This window comes from Chiloscyllium plagiosum, chromosome 21 (assembly GCF_004010195.1).
Source record: "Chiloscyllium plagiosum isolate BGI_BamShark_2017 chromosome 21, ASM401019v2, whole genome shotgun sequence".
In the NCBI taxonomy this organism is placed as follows: Eukaryota; Metazoa; Chordata; class Chondrichthyes; order Orectolobiformes; family Hemiscylliidae; genus Chiloscyllium; species Chiloscyllium plagiosum.
The window spans coordinates 25,836,095-25,848,278 of NC_057730.1; the positions used below are offsets into that span (position 1 = coordinate 25,836,095).

The 12,184-nt window shown below is 35.9% G+C and overlaps 1 protein-coding gene across 1 annotated transcript; it reads left to right on the forward strand.

Annotated features, from left to right (window-relative positions):
* Positions 1-248: 248 nt before the first annotated feature.
* c21h7orf26 (chromosome 21 C7orf26 homolog) lies at positions 249-10,912 on the forward strand. Its single transcript, XM_043711573.1, has 7 exons — positions 249-352; positions 3,491-3,688; positions 4,269-4,490; positions 4,978-5,143; positions 5,486-6,007; positions 7,325-7,364; positions 10,350-10,912. The coding sequence occupies exons 2-7, from the start codon at positions 3,497-3,499 to the stop codon at positions 10,519-10,521; spliced, it is 1,314 nt and encodes a 437-aa protein (XP_043567508.1). The 5' UTR covers positions 249-352; positions 3,491-3,496; the 3' UTR covers positions 10,522-10,912.
* Positions 10,913-12,184: the final 1,272 nt, after the last annotated feature.

Below are 12,184 nucleotides of genomic sequence, written 5' to 3' on the forward strand. Positions count from 1 at the left end.
CCCCCTCACACTGCTCCTTGTAGACCTCCTCCCCTCACACTGCTCCTTGTAGAGCACCACCCCCTCACACTGCTCTTTGTAGAGCCCCGCCCCCTCACACTGCTCCTTGTAGAGCCCCGCCCCCTCACAACTCCTTGTCGAGCCCCGTCCCCTCGCACAGCTCTTTGTAGAGCCACGCCCCCTCATTGCTCTTTGACCCTCCGCTACCTTCTTCACAGGAGGCCCCGCCCCCTCCATCTGCCCCCTTCCGGGGGGGCGGGGCGGGTGTTGGTCCATGTGATCCTGCGGCTTCGGCGTTGTCAGTACACGTCACGCCTTGCTCCTGCCGCCGTCAGGCCGAGGAGATGAGGCGGTGAGAGCGGGGTCTAGGGGAGAGGGGACTCGGGAGAGCGGATACCCGGGATAGAGGAGAGAATGGGGCTGGGTGGTTGAAGAGGATGAAACCGAGATGGCGTTAGTAGAAACGCCGGGCCTGGGAGTAACGTTAATGTGGCTGTGCTCAGGCTGTGGGCCTGGGCCTAGACCATTTGTCTTGGAGCATCACGATGCTGGGCCGAGGAGCCTCTGAACTACCTGAGGATGTAACATTATCCAGGGGTGGGGTATTAGAGATTGGTAATGATATTGAAATGTACTGATGGCCTCACTCTTGTTCTCACTTTATCAATCGACTGATCTTGGCAACTACCTGATCTCTCAGGTTACCCCCCCGCGATGTTTCTTATTGACCCCTTTCTAAAGGCATAACATTTCCATAAGTGGCTTTAACCTCTCCATCTATCCAGCCGGTTTGTCTCGGGCTGGGTTTAAGGTTAAACCAGTTTCTGCCCCCTCAGAAAAAATAATTTGTAGATCAGACTGGAAGCTGAAAGACTGGTTATTACATTTTCATCATTTGATTTACAAGATTCAGTTTGATGTGGCTGAAGATTATTTCACTGAATTGATGTTGAAAAACAGAAATGGAAACAAAAATTGTTGGAAAAGCTCCACAGGTCTAGCAGCATTTGTGGAGAGAAATCAGTATTTTGGGTTTGGTGACCCGTCCTTTGTGGAAGTAGTTGGGTTAAGAATGTGTAACTGAAGGATTCTTTGTCAAGTTTGAGATTGAAATAATTGCTGACTCTGCAAAGTGAATGATACAACTCCTGAAGTGGGCAAGACATCCCTCGCTTACTTCCTCTTGTTGACATGAGGCATTTCAAACACAAGTTCTGCAAGTTTTTGTATAACTTGAATGTAGGCAATATGAGCAGGACTGAGGTTATTTGAATCCTTGAGTCATCTCCACCAAGATCAAGGCTGATCGTCTGTTTAAATACTGTTTTAGTGTGCTATTTCCACAACCTTTGATATCTTTTGTATAGCAAAATCCTGCCCTTTGTGAAGGTAATGTTGGAAGAGAATCTCAAAATTAATAAATGGTAAATAAAGCAGACTGCATGCACAGTGAGCAGTTTCTACGGCTCAAAGGTTCTTCTTTAAAACCACAAAATTAAACTGGAAGGTGATAATTTGTACAGAATGCTTGGCACAGAAACAAATTTATACATGGCATGCAAACAAAAGGCAGGACTATATTATCTCAAAATCTGCCCATATCTTTCTTGAATATATTCAGGTAAGTGATCCTCTGCAATTCTCTGGGGGAAGAGCATGCCAAAGATTCACCCCTGTCTAAGTGAACAAATTCCTCCATTTTTCAGTCTTAAATAGCCTGCATCGTATTTTTAAATATTGTTCCCTGGTTCTACCCACCCTCACCCCCATCTTGGGTAACATCCCTCTTGCATCTACGGTCAGATATTGTCTGCTTCAATAGTGGTGTATTATTAATCAACATACTCAATTTATTAAAACAGTTCCTGAATAGAGTAGAAGTATCTCAAAAAATGGATAGAACCCATTTCTGAAAATCATCAGTGTCATTAGAAAGTGAGATTTTGGACAGGTCTGTGCAAAGAAAACTAACTCATTGTCATTGCTGTTCGTTTATTTTGTTTCCTAAATGTAAGAAATCACATTTTGTGATTAAACAGGCGTATTTTGTCTCTGACCACCCCTCAAAATTAGTTGTGTTCTCACCTTGTCTTTTTTCACCAAGCTTGATTGACAGTTAGCAATGTAAATCAACATAGAAAATTAAAACCTTATAGGATATCTTTATGATGAAGTAAAATATAGTACTGTCAGTTTATCTTCTTGTTAGTTCTTCTCTGATTATGTGGGTCCAGTATCTTGAACAACTGGCAATGGGCTATCATCTTTGGCTAATATTAAGTGTGTGTGTATCCCTGAATGAGACTCTTTATAGAATAATTTTGCTCTCCCTGTGCAAAACATTGGCAGCTACTCTGTTTTCTACACTGAATGTATTAACTAGTGATTCAGTACAGTGACACATCAGTAGATCAAAATTATCCTTTTAATCCATGATATTAGTACAGCTGTATTGATTTTTAAATGAACTGTGTTAACTGCATTAGTACCTTTTCAAAAAAAACCTCATTTTATGGTATGTTTTTGTTGATGAATGATCAGTTTCTAATGCAGCTTTTAATGATTAAAGCAATATGGCCTTATCCAATATATCTTTGCCTTTTGCCCCTTATGTTTGTTGAGTTGGACTGCAGGCAATCTAAGGATACCACTTTTGCTCTTTCAAATGTTAACTTCAATTGCAGAAACACACCATCTCAACATATTAGCTTTGACTTTTAAAAAGTTTAATTTTAGCTTAGTAGTTAATTTGAAGCATTGAGTTTGAGAGCCGCAATTAGGTTTACTTGTGTACTAATTTGTACGTTAAACACCATGCAGTCTAGTTAGGAGGGAATCCTGTATAATTTGCAATTATGTTAAATGGTTATGTAATACACTTAGTAAACTAGCAAAGTTTAGATGTTTTCTTATGTGTTCAGCAAAAGTACAGCATGGGGGAAATGGGAATATTTATAAGAATTTTGTTTTTTAAATGCTTCATCAGAACATTTCAAATAACTATTATTTACTTGCATTGAAAATTTCTGATGTCTATTATTTGTTGTACTGGATTGTGTGGAATAGATCCAGCGCTCATTTAAAAGACTAGCATTAGCTCGACAGAAGGAAAGCCTGAGAGGTCATCAGATTCAATTCTCACTGAGAAGTGTAGATAAATAGCCGAAATCTCTTTCATATTAGCAGAGTATGTTACCGTTCAATACTGCTGAACAGCTGTTACATGGAAACCTATTTTAGAACAATTTGATCTGACGGTGGTTGAAAATAAAATGGAAATTTATAAAAATGATTTGAACTAAATTTAAATTCCAAATGTTATAGACATGAAGATGTATGTTTAAACTGTGAGAAAAACTATTACAAAAGTAGTCAGAAATTGCTGTTTTTAGTCTTTTTGATGTGGTATGAAACCTAACTAGAGAATAAAAAGGTAATGCACAATTATTTAGAACCTATATAATTGCAAATGTATTTTTCTGGCTTGCAGGACAGAATGACTGATATTCGCCATTCTCTTTTGAGGCGGGATGCTTTAAGTGCAGCAAAAGAACTCCTTTACCATTTGGACATCATCTTTAGCAGCCAACTGCAGAATGTACCTGGTCCACTTGTTGACAAGTCCACCATTGAGCTTGTGGAGGAATTTATATTCCAGCTTTCAAAAGAACGTAATATTCAACCAAAAGTAAGTTAAGGATACAGATTTAGATTTTCCATTGAGAGAAATATGGTATTCAGATTCCTTGTTGGATAATTTAAGCTTGGCAATAAAACACATGCATGTTACTTCATAACCTGTTTATCTGTAGTTCTAATGGCATGAACTTTTTAACTCAACCTTATGATCACATCAATTATTTGATTATACTTGTGTGGGAAAGTGCACCTGTGTTAATAGAGAATTTTTTGCCAATCATTATCGAAAACTGTTTGTATAAACATGGAAAATAGTCCCTTCAAAGAGTATTTTCTTAAAGTATGTATTTATGGCAAGCTTTTTTTTTAGAAAAGTTTTCTGCTATGGAAGTTTCCCATTAAAATGGGAAATATAGTATCAGGTAAATGGTTTGATCAGAACTGTCTTCATATTTGTTATGAAATGGGTGTGGGTCAAACCATTCAGCTAGGTTTTTTTCCACATGTGCTGATCAACTTGTTATATTTCCAGCAGTGCATATTCTTTTCCACTTATTTGCTGTGTTACTTTCTGAAAAAGCTTTATTTGTTCTCTATTAATTACTTACTTTTTCTTTTTCTCATGAAAGAGGTTGAGCTCCTTACAGGAGTTGCAACTGCTGGAGATCATGTGTAGCTATTTCCAAGAACAAAATAAAGATGCAGTTCGACAGATCATTTTCTCTGCGCTGTTTGCTCCTCAGGGTAATAAAGCAGATGAAAACAGATTGGCTATGTTGGGAAAACTTGTATCCATGGCAATAGCAATCTGTCGAGTTCCCATTTTGGAATGTACTGCATTATGGTTGCAGGTATGATCTATAATTGGGATTTCTATTTAAAAGCAGTTCAATATGTTTCAAAGTAATATGTTATTCCATCACAATGAATGGCAGAAGTGCAATTTTTTGTCATGTTTGTACTGTTTAGTTTTTATTATTTGGGGTAAATGGTGGAGGAATAAACTGCTAGTCTCACATTGGGTTTGTTGATTGTATAAATGAGGAAAGTTCTGGTTTCGAGCATATAAAATTAGTGACTTGTATCTTCATTTCTGCTTCGCTCATAAATAAATGGCCAAAAATACCTCTGGATTTGTTGGCCACTGTTTTTCATTATTTTCTAACTTTATTTATTTCAAACTTTAATTTTGATATAAATATAATTGAAATGAAATATCACATATCATTATAATTTATTTGTTTAATCTTTTGTCTGAAATGTTTGAAATTAAATCACAGTCTATGGTATTATTTTATAGATTTGCTCTAACATTTATATCTGTAACTGGTTTTGTAGAGAACACATGCAGTATTCTGTGTAAGACTTGCTAAGGTCCTGACTGAGGATTACTGCATTTTGGTACCAGGATCAGTTCAGACCTTAAAACGAATTGTTCATGCCAGCCCTCGATTCTGCTGTCAGTTGATCACTGCAGTTACTGCATTGTATGACCTTTCAACAGGTACGATTTTTTTAAAAAATTGGTATATATTTTTACGTGGCTGAATATAGCTTTATTTTCGAAAAGTTGAAATGTGACTTTTTCCCATATGATTTACATCCTTGTTCTTTTGCTATTCTATAATAATTATACTGTTTTTTCCAATAATTGTCTCATTAGGCAGCATTTGTCTTATCTTCTCATTTGTTGTCTGTATTTGTGTTTGTTTTGTTTGAGTTTGTCTATTGTGTCCATTGTACCCCATGGCAGTTCGTTCTTACTCTGATTCCTGCTGTATTTTGAAAGAAGGACAATGGTTTTTAAGGAGTGTTTCTTAAAATATATTTTCACATTTTATTACAGATGATCTAATACCTCCTTATGATCTACTGGAGATGGTTGTATCTTGGGTGTATGATGATCCACGTCTGACACTGATTACATTTTTGAACAGTCCAGCAAGTCTACCACGTGGTTTTTTGGAACTCACGCCACTTCCAGGCCTGATTCGTTGGTGTGTACTCGCACCTTTGGCCTACAGAAGGAACCACAAAATTTCTTCAGCTCAGTCCTTGACAAATGGCAACAGTAATAAAATGTGCAAGGAGTTCGAAAATGATGACTTCAAAATTCTTTATTCAAAGTTGCATCTGAGTGTTCTTCAGGTCCTTATGATACTTCAGGGCCATTTGACAGAAAAGAACTTGTATGGACGTTTGGAGCTTATCATGTTTGATCATGTAGATCGGCTCGTTGAAGACATTAACAAACTTGTTAAAGAACTCAATCTTTCAAATCCTGTGAAGGAGGTTGAACTTGCATTAGATAGATTAGCTCAAGCCCTGCAAGTCGGTATTGCATCAGGAGCACTATTGTGTACTCGAGGTAAGCAAGTTATCTGCAAAAGATTCATAGCTAGGCATCCTAAAACGTAGAATCTTTGTTTCAGATAATTAACTAAAATAATTGTAACAAGTTGAGTTCCATTCATTCAGTCTTTTACTTGACTCTTGACTGAATTAAAGTGAGAAATAGTGTTTACAATGCTTTACCACAGTTTGATGTGATATAAAGGATATAATGTCAAATTGTCAGAATTTTCCTTAATGATGAATTGAGTTTTTATTGAGTAGGAATAAGCTATTTTTCTTCCCCAGAGAACTGAAAGAGCAATTATCCATTTTCAATGGTTAGCTTCAGTTACATTGGTACCAATTACAGAAACTATTTCCATTCACTACCAAGAATGTATATGGTAGAGTAAATAAAAGCTAGTGAAGAAACTGGTTCAAATGTAAATATTACTTGTATAGTAAATTTTCCACTAATTGCTGCATTAAACAGGACTTAGATTTGAGTCATCACTACAAATTATTCACTCCCTCTTAGGTTGTTAGATTTCATATTTCTCCAGATTTAGCATTCTGGCAGACATGTGGTTCTTTTTAACTATTTAGTTTGATTTTGACTTAAGTTTCATATGTTCCAATTTAAAGGTATTTTGTTCCGTCTTTGGGCTCTAGCTTATTATGTACTAATTTATTAAGGAGATAAAATTTTTTATTGACTGGAATAAAATTTGAAGGCTGATAAAGCTCAACATTGTTTAACAATAGAAATAGTGGATTTCTATTTGCAGTTTAAGCCCGATTATGAATGGGATAATGTTATGAAGTACATACTTTGGTGTCAGGATATTTAATTTCATAGACAAAGGGGAGGAGAGTAAGATTGTGCAAAAAACTAAAACAAAAAATTTATAATTTATCCAAATTTTATTTTTAAGTCTTTCTGTGATATGATACTATTTCAGATTACAACTGGAACTTAAAGTTCTACTGGCAATAGTTGTAAAATAGGAAAATTCTTAATATAAATGCTGAGCTTCTCAATATAGCAGAATCAAGCATGTTAATAGATGAACTGGAGTAGACTTTTGTGAAGTAATATTTTAGAACATATTTTCAGTCTAAATCTGAAAACCAGTTTATTATTTTCAGTGAGTTATATTCATAAAATACATAGTTAAACCTTGCTCTTGTAAAACTTAATTTATTTTCAAATGGAAAACAGAGAAAACACAAACTCTGTTTATAAAGTTCAGTCATTGCAAAATATGTCAATTTAAAATGTTATTGCTTGCTGGCTAACTGAATTTGGGTTGTTCTATATTAAGTTGCATTTGCCTCCTTAATTTTACAGATGACTTACGATCAATCTGCTCTGTGCTTCCACATAACAAGTAAGTATGTCAATATTTTAATATTGAAGTTTAATGAATCTAATCATCTCCCAGCTAAGCAACGTTCTCAGTTCCAAAAATCTTGAATTCCCTGTGGGAATGTAACTCTAAACAAGTACATATATAATTTTCCCCACAGTCTTAATAATAATCATTTCAATTAGACCAATAACTGTTAAAAGAATAAGTTCAAATGAACATGCTGAGCAAAGAAAATGTTAAAACTCTTCTATGTATAGCCTTCATGATTAAAAACAGTATGTCCTGTCATTGACAGTATTGTTTTGTTCAAAGATACTATTTCCTCTGAGCTAGTACCATAGTTATGATTGTTCCACACTTTAGTCACCAAGTGATGTGTGGATGAAATTTGTCAAACTGAGTATTTTTTTAAATCTAAGACTTTAGGTTCTTTGATTAATAAGTTCAAAATAATAGTTTTTGTTTAGACCAGTGGTATTGAATTGACTTTATTGGCTAATGAATGCATTCATTAAAGTTTTTTTCTTTGTCTTTCATACCTTTCATCTGATTACCTTACACCATTATGTTGAGTGATTTCTTAATTAGTTCAGTATACTGTGTGTGGATCTTATTCTGTTATGTTGGTTTCTTTGCTTTTTCTAAAGGATAACTAGAGATGGAATTCTCAGGTATTAGGATAGGTTTAAATAAATGAATTTGAATATATTAGAATTTTATTGCAATTCATTGAAACCATAACATTTAAAAAGGAATTCAAACTTCTAGCTAAGAACTGAAAAGCATGAGATGAAAAAAATTAAAAGTTTTAAAACTTGCTGTAACAAATGACCAAAAAAGCTCCCACTTGATTGAATACTTATTTTCCTTTGTAGATAACTTTTAATTTAAACTGCATAAAGTGACACTCGTATACTTTTCACCTATTGCACTCTCCAGAATTCCTGTTCCTTTAGCAAACCATCTCCGGTTGCTTCCAGCTTCTAATGGGTTCTTGCATCTATGTTTTGCCAAGTTGTGACTTCAAATGACTCTCTCAGGCTCTTTTGACAGTTTCTTAAATCGACCACCAGCAGTAAAGCTGTTCCTATTATTCATCCCTGTGCCTGCTGGGTGAATGTCTGAGTCTTTAGATAGCTGCTGAATGTATTTATGGAACTGGAAACCGTCTTCCTCCCTCACAGATCTGTGACAGCTTGCAAAGCCAAGCAGCCTTTTCTCTCTGCTGCACTCAGAGCACTACTGTCAATAATATTCATTGATTATAAGGAAACCTGTAACCTGATCTCAAAAATCACCTTTGTGATTTTTGGGACATATGGATTTAAATGCTCAGCTTCTCGTTGTAATATAGTCTGGCATATTAGTTATAGATCTGCTTGTTTAAAATGCACATTGCTGCAATTGTCTCCCAAGTGTCAATACAGTGCAGCAGCTTATTAGTAAAGCAAGTTTGAGCCTTCCTTTGATCTCAAATAACTTAATCTTCCTGTCAGGCAGAATACAAAACAGGTCACACGACTATCATCTTTTATTCCAAAATTAAAGTTACAGTTCTGAAACATAATTGGACGAACTTTAATACTTTAACTAGTATGTTTCTTTACTGTGAACTCCATAAAAAAGCAATATCTGTGAGCAGAAACAGCTGTTACGTGAGAAGTAAGTCCAAAGAACAGCTTTTCATATTTTTCTGTTGGTTGTGAAGGAAACCAAGTCTGTTTGTGTGGATTGTTTTAGTCAATAATTACTTTTCATTATGTATATTGAGATAATGAATCATTTGAGGCTTATAACATTTTTCATAAAATTTAGAAATTGTAAACAATGAACATTGGATTTTTGTGGCATAATTTATACTCCTTTATGGCAATTTGTGTTCATTTAAGACTGTATAAGTCAGAAGTCACAGTAACTATGCTCATAATGTACATCAGGATTGTGTATCAGTACATTGCTGACCCCAAAATTATGAATTTCTGTCTTAAATTTTATAAACAGAAGATGTACACCTAAAATCCTAATGATGGGAACCAGCTGGTGATCGGAAAGCCTTGATAGGGCTACCTAAGCCAAACCCTGAAACGCTTCCAGAGCTTGAGAATTCCTTTCATATTGCTCCTGGATTGCAAATGTTTCTTCCACTGGTTCCAGATCCAAAGCATACTGTATTCCTAGAATCTCTGTTTTTGTTCTTTGGAGCCCAAACCCAGTGGTCTCAGACTCCAGGAGTTCACTCTAATACTTTAATATCCAAGTGATCATTGGAGGCTTTACTTTTCTTTGTATGGTATTAAAAATTCCCAGTGGATTTGTGTGGATTTCCTAAAAAATAAGGTCAACTTTACAATGATTGATTCGGTTACCAATGATGTATTTTTAATGTACTGTCCCTTTTGAGTCCCTGTTCCATATTATTTGCATTTAAAGCACTTCTGTTTGTGAAGTGTCAGTTTACTACACTATAAATTTGAACATAATTAGCATTAAAATTGTAAATAAGTATGAATTTAACATGTTATACATACAAAATTATCCAATACAAATTGCTGACTAACCATTGTGGCTACAGTGATGCTGTTTTAGCCAACATACAAACTTTAGTGGAAAACTTCATACGTGTAAATGTGCATTTGCTGAAAAAAACTTTCCCAAAATAGAGTTGCCAAGTAAAGAACTGAATGATTGAAAACCATCCTGCAGCTCACCTTTCCTTTTTACTAACAAATACATGTTACAGTAGATCTGTGTATGCTCCACAAAGAATTGGTATCGCATATGTAATGACAGTATCAATTCCTGATTTTTATTTACGAACCAGAAATTCGTTGTAGTTAATGTATTCCGCGATACTGATTTTTACCAAATGCATTAGATATATTTCATCGCTTACTCTTTATAGTTATTGTTAAAATTTCCAATTCAAAGAATAGCTAATTAAGTTGTCAAGAAGAAAGACCTCCAAATACTGTTGTTTTAAACTTCACTTTGTTTTCTTAACAGCTTGCTTCAGTTGGTCCTTACGGGACCAGTACAACAGTCCCCACATACAACATTGCCACCAGGGTTCTATCCACACATCCACGCATCATCTGCTGGATATCCCATGTATTCAACCCATCCAGTGCAGACATATATGCCGGGTATGGCTTTTTCATATAGACCAATGCGATAAAGGATTGGCCATTACACTGAATTTGATTGCATATACCTCCCTTTGGAATATAGACTTATGGATTCAAACCAATTGTGGAAAATAGTTTCAGTACCTTTTTTTAAAACTGAAAATTTGTATTATCAGTGAAGATAAAATGGATTGATTGAAACCTGCGCATTTATATTTCGTAAGAATATTTACCAACTTTTATTTCCAAAAGTAACACGACTGAGACTTTTTCACATTTAGGAAGCTACCACAATTTTAAAAAAGCGAAGGTTTTTAATTGTATCCATTTGTTAATTATCTGTAACTTAATATTGTTTACTTGCCTATATTGTTAAATTACATTGTCTACAAAACCTTTTTATAAAGGAATGAATTAAAAAATGTTCTGTGTTCTCTTTGACTAATTCTTTGTGGATTAATCTGTATTGGTTGCTGTTGAGTGTTTCATAACTCCTGTCATTGGAGAGTGCATTGCTTTTTGACTATATAAATAGCAATGAATTTGTCACTCTTATCTAGGAAGAAAATAGATTGAGAGGATACATGAGTTACAATACATACTCTGATGAAAGTAGTAAGTAATGCTGTAGTTTTGGAATAAAGGAAGATTTTGGAGATGACAGTTCTGAAGACCTAATCTTTATTAATCGCAGGACTTGCACAAAATGAGCAGAATCAATTACCCCAGAAACAAGCAAAGTAATGGTTTTCTGAAGTAGTGTCTCTGGCATGATCCTTTGGCACAATAAAACAATCTAGTGAGACTGTGAAGTCTCTTAATTGAAATTTGAACCTATCAGAACATGCTACTTTCCGCAGATACTACAGCACAGTGGTCAGCTGCAAGTCTTCTCTCCATCAGGAGCACATGTCAAAATACTTTTATACATTTTGTAATGTAATAGGTCAGTGATTAGCTTCTTGTCTCTGTAACATAGTTTGTTTATTGTAAACATTGTAGAATCATTGATAGTTTCAGTGCGGTCATTGTCAGTTCCAGCACAGTCTTTGTTAATTTCAGCGCTGTCATTGTCAGTTTCAGTGCAGACATTATCAATTTCAATGTCTGTGCGAAAGTCCATTGCTGTAGTAATAGGCGCTAATCGCTTTTCCTGAGAAGGACGATTACTGCAGCCCTGGCTATTAGCACTTTTTGTATTGAGTCCATATCAAACTGTTAGCGTTTCTATCAAAGGTGTTGGTTGGACCCAGACACTTCAGCGGGCAGTACAGAGGAACCTCGATTATCCAAATACCAATTATGCAAAAATCGGATTATCCGAAGGAGATCTCGAGGTCCCGACAGAAACGTTACATGAAAGACGTGTTTCCAAAAGTGATCGTGTCTTTTGTTTACAGTGATTAAACAAGCATAGTCTCCAAATGACTGACCTCCCGCCCCCACTCTCCCCACACTTTCCCTGAAGTTCTACAGATGGGTGTACCCTAACCCCTCCCCCCCACTTCCCCAGATAATCTCTCCAACATTGTCCTGTACAGGGCAGAGGTGAAATCTGTCAAAAAGTTGTGTGTGTGTGTGAGCGAGTGTGCGTGTGCTATTTGGAGACTTACCTCACAAAGGCAGCAGCAGTCTTGTTGTTTGTGTACAGTCCAGCTGCGTGGAGAAGGGATGGTGGGAGGTGATGCTGGACAGGGGCTGTGTTGGACCAGG